This window comes from Coenobita brevimanus, unplaced genomic scaffold, assembly GCF_032717465.1.
Source record: "Coenobita brevimanus isolate Jiangsu-jjx unplaced genomic scaffold, ASM3271746v2 jjx.HiC_scaffold_2024, whole genome shotgun sequence".
In the NCBI taxonomy this organism is placed as follows: domain Eukaryota; kingdom Metazoa; phylum Arthropoda; class Malacostraca; order Decapoda; family Coenobitidae; genus Coenobita; species Coenobita brevimanus.
The window spans coordinates 142,102-146,883 of record NW_027642913.1 but is presented as its reverse complement, the minus strand read 5'-3'; the positions used below and the strand labels follow the sequence as shown (position 1 = coordinate 146,883).

General features: G+C 37.2%; 1 protein-coding gene across 1 annotated transcript; it reads right to left on the bottom strand.

Moving 5' to 3' along the window:
* Positions 1-923: 923 nt before the first annotated feature.
* Positions 924-4,356, bottom strand: LOC145389768 (uncharacterized). Its single transcript, XM_080264935.1, has 5 exons — positions 4,161-4,356; positions 3,823-3,984; positions 3,289-3,493; positions 2,388-2,572; positions 924-1,426 (listed from the first exon to the last, which is right to left on the bottom strand). The coding sequence occupies exons 1-5, from the start codon at positions 4,354-4,356 to the stop codon at positions 924-926; spliced, it is 1,251 nt and encodes a 416-aa protein (XP_080121061.1).
* Positions 4,357-4,782: the final 426 nt, after the last annotated feature.

Below are 4,782 nucleotides of genomic sequence, written 5' to 3'. Positions count from 1 at the left end.
CACAGCACATTCTCCATACCTTGTAATTCCATAACACAATTTCACTTAAAAAAAAAAAGAAAAGAAAAATGTAGTAGAAAACGTAAACCAAAATTTTCAAAAAGTACCAGTAAGCTACTCATTAAATAAGTAGAAACATAACTCCCATAACCCATTATCATTCACTGTTATGAAAAATTATTACAATGTGTGTTGTAAAATGCTATCATATTCACATTGGTAAGTGGACATTTTCTACTTTTCTGTAACATTTTTAAAAAATTTCTTATACCTCACAATTGTCCCCAGTTAAAGGTATGGAGTTTTTACTGTCTATAAATCTTTATAAATGGTATTTTCCATAGGAAAAACATAGTAATAAGTTGAAGGTAAATGGTAAAAGATACTGAACTTAAGAATTGAAAGCAATCTCCATATAGCCAAGAACCATAAAAGAACATGCCTTTACAGGGGACTAAGTAAACCAAATAAAAAGTAATGTTATGAAGCAATCACATTATAAAAACAAGAGAAAACAGTTGTAATATTTATAGTAAGTTGACCTAATTCATCAACCAGTAAAACACTTAAATCTTAACTAATCATCCTTTTATGAGATGGATAATTGGTAATTTGTGAATTATTATTCTTGGTGACAAAATATAATAATGTTTTATCATTATGTTGATTTTCTTGTAGTAAAAAAAAAAAATATCACAAAAATGGATAGTCACTTGATAAGTAGGCTATATCATAATACAAAAACATGCTTATCAGCTCCATATAAAGTACAGAGTGTACACAATAGAATGAGGTACAGGAAAGCAAGAGTTGCAAACTGTGAAACATGGTATCAATTTAGTATTCTATTGGGGTTCAAAATCAAGTTATGAAAAAAAAAAAAAAAAAAAAAAAAAGTCCAGTGTACTCATGCTGAAGACAACTTAAGAATTTACTCTAGTTTCCTTCAATTTGGGGGCATTGCGCAGTTTTGTTGCAATTATGTGAGTTACATCTGCTGCACAAGATTCTGGACTTTTTTTTTTAAGCACACTGTCTCGAATGACACAAAACAACTTTGTGTTTTTAAAGGGAAGCTTCGCCCTTTGCCCATACATATTATACTTGCACATGAGCTTTTTAGTCATAAAACTGCTCAACAGCTTTGATACCATATCCTTCTTATTCATACCACCTATGCGTACACATTTATTGAACATTTCTTGGTAATAAGTTGGATTTTCCAATTCATTTTCAACTTCTTGTAGTTCTTCCAATGTGTTGTTACGCCTAATAGTCAAGTCCAAACCACTGTTGTCACTAAATGAAGTGAAGCAGTGAATCGATTTCAAATCTCTCACCTCTGACTTAGTTTCCCTCACCTCTTCCCTCACATCTATTATCAATTGTAGGACACGCTTCTGGAACCCTGTGGAATAAAAAGAACATCAATAAATAAGTATACATATACATATATATATATATATATATATATATATATATATATATATATATTTACAGTTGACCCCCGCCCAACACGAACGTTACGCTCCTGAACTGCTCGTGTAAGGTGATATTCGTGTACAGTGAACTTAATAACTAATGGGAAAAATAGAGTTACAGTAGGTTCCCTAGCACTGGGCCACTCACCATTACCATATAAAGTCTTTTCACCTCCACAAATTAAGCTTATAAGTAAAACATATGAAAGGTGTGACATTCATGTGACAAGAGTAGATTGGAAGGTACTCAAAATATATGGTGTTAGAAGCATTTTGTTGGGTGCAGAACAATCCTTGTATGAGCGGTGCATAGCAGCAGTAATTACGTACTTTTTACATCCATTGGGAAAGTGTGATGCTCTGGCTCTCTTCGGTCCTGGCTGTCACGTCGCTCTAGTCGGTCCCGGCTGTCACGTCGCTCTAGTCGGTCCCGGCTGTCACGTCGCTCTAGTCGGTCCCGGCTGTCACGTCGCTCTAGTCGGTCCCGGCTGTCACGTCGCTCTAGTCGGTCCCGGCTGTCACGTTGCTCTAGTCGGTACCGGCTGTCACATCGCTCTAGTCGGTCCCGGCTGTCATGTCGCTCTAGTCGGTCCCGGCTGTCATGTCGCTCTAGTCGGTCCCGGCTGTCATGTCGCTCTAGTCGGTCCCGGCTGTCACGTCGCTTTAGTCGGTCCCGGCTGTCACGTCGCTCTAGTCAATCCTGGCTGTCATGTAGTTCACGTCGGTCCCGGCTGTCATGTAGTTCACGTTGGTCCCGGCTGTCATGTCGTTCACGTCGGTCCCGGCTGTCATGTCGTTCACGTCGGTCCCGGCTGTCATGTCGTACTTGTCGATCCTGACTACCATGTCGATCCCAACTGTAATGTCTTTCTTGTCGATCTCGACTGTCACGTCGTTCTCGTTGGTCCTGGCTGTCATATTGTGTACCGGTATGTCGTTCCTGACTATTATGGCATTCACATTGCCCACAGTTGTCCAGTTGTTGAAATCGGTCCGGGGAGTCATGAAGTTCCTTATCATGGATAGTACGGCCCCGCTTGTGGTAATTTTGGCTAGTTCCAGGCCTCGGGCTACTCTGATGATCTACACTCCTGAGAAATCAAAGCCAGTGATTACTAATTTCATAGTGTATTTATTTTATAGGTAGATACTAAATGACTACTTTCATGACAGGTATCTATCTATCTATAGCCAGATCCCTACTTCCTTAAGGGGTGGCTACAACTGAAGGACCTCAAGCATCCTTATCCCTCCTCCACTTTGTCCTTCCCCCTAGTTCTTGGCCTGCCCCTTCTTTGTCTAGCCTACAAGCCACTTCACTGGTATACACTCACTTGGTCAGCCTCACCTCTTCACTAAAACCACCTGAGAGTACTTCTCTCCATAACTCCAACCAAATCCTTCCTTTAAACTAATTCTAAGTATTTCAGTGAACTTGGCTGATAATTTACATAGATACAGAATATATATTTAAATTTTACATTAACAAAAGAAATGTCAAGACACTGGGATTCTATCAATCTTACTACCAGTACTAGCTTGCTCAGAATAATGCATTTAAACCTTCCTTTCACTGTCATAATTATCTTAAATATTATACTGATTCTGGGGTCACATTCAAATCTCTACTTCACAAAAATTCTATATCAAATAAATATTGGATAATAAATACACCACTGAAATACAAAGTCAATCCACACTCAATAATGAATGTTGGGTTCAAAGAAGCACACAAAAAAAGTTCATAAAATAACTAATAAAAAAGTTCTGATCCCCCCCCTTAATGGTAATAAAAAGTTTAACATACCAATCAGACTCAGTAGATCTTGACCTTCTTGGAAATGAAATATGATTAAGCTTCTGAGGTGGTGGTGGAGCCAGCGTTTTCGATGGAGCTGGCACAAGCTTTTGTGGTGGAGATGGAGCCAGCTTTTGAGATAGGGCTAGAGCTTGGTTTTCAGTTGATACTGGAGTTCCCTTTTGTTGCTGGGTTGGAGAACCTTTTTGCAACACTGATAGTAAAGAAAATGTACTAAGTAAGACATATAAAAGTTGATACTGTAGCCTACTCCAGTATATATACATGGTATACCATAAGTGAGTGGCATCATGAGGTATTAATGATTTTGAATCCAATAAAAGAATATTTCCAACTCATTTCCACCTTGAGGATGTTTAACAACTACCTTAAATCAATTAACTTGTAAAATCAATTTGCAATTAAAATGAAGATATGTAGATTTATATTTGGATGATCTTATTTTGACTGTAAATAGATAAAATACCAGGAAAGCAGCATTTCCTTTGTTAATGCAATATACTGTGTTCTTTGCTCACTTACCATGCAAGTCCTGACTACTGATGAAGTCCTCTGGAAGGCACTTCTTGGCACGTTTTCTCCTCCTCCTTAATTCCCAACCCTCACCATAATCAGAGTCAGCACTGCTGTCAACACCCTCAGTTACTGATGTGAGCTGATAATTGTCACATGTTTGATAACTATCTGAAATATGAACATAAACAAACTAGAGATCTATACTTAAATCACAGTATGTCATGATACCTTCCCTCCCCTAAGAGGATCCCCTAAATAGAACGCCAAGACATAAGTCAGTCAGTCAGTCAATCAGTCTCTCTCTCTCTCATATACAAAATGTTGGTAACATAATACATACATACCTGAAGATATTTTCACTTTAACCAGTTGGAACTTCCTCCATGATTTAGGGTCTGGGTGTTGTCGAGTATTCAATGCATTCTCAGCATTAACACCTTGAGGCCAATACAAGCTTCCCTTCTCCTCATCTACCCAGCTATCTGGTACAACACCTTCCTCTTCTGTTTTCCCCTCAACCCAAACTGCTCGCTTCCACATCCTGATAATTAATGTCATGCTTAGTAATTCAGTATTATAGTAAGTACAGTATATATTCTTTTTATTTCATTTGAAGAGACGACATGTATCATTATAATTATTGTAAATAAATTACTTAATATGAGAAATATCAGTAACAAAACTGAAAATAAATTGAACTGCATGATACCAATAGTTTGTACCGGTAATACGCCTATTTCATACAACATTTTAAAATAATTCTTCAAATATACATCATTATAATTAATCTCAATCACATTTTCATTTACAGGAGTTAGAGGGGAGGGGGATCATGGTCACTACATGTCAGAAATAAATGTTTAATAAGATACGTGAGAATGTTGACTGTTTATATGTATCAAAATAATAATAATAAAAAATATTATGCCTTCAAGAAAATCATTAACTTGTAAATGCTAAGAAAAA

Excerpts from the sequence above, each read along its gene's own strand:
- LOC145389768 (XM_080264935.1), bottom strand. The coding sequence starts at position 4,356 with ATGTGGAAGCGAGCAGTTTGGGTTGAGGGGAAAACAGAAGAGGAAGGT. Across the intron at positions 2,573-3,288 it reads AGATCTACTGAGTCTGATTG|GAGTGTAGATCATCAGAGTA; the intron begins GTATGTTAAACT and ends TTGATTTCTCAG. Across the intron at positions 1,427-2,387 it reads TACACAATATGACAGCCAGG|GTTCTTTTTATTCCACAGGG; the intron begins ACCAACGAGAAC and ends TTATTTATTGAT.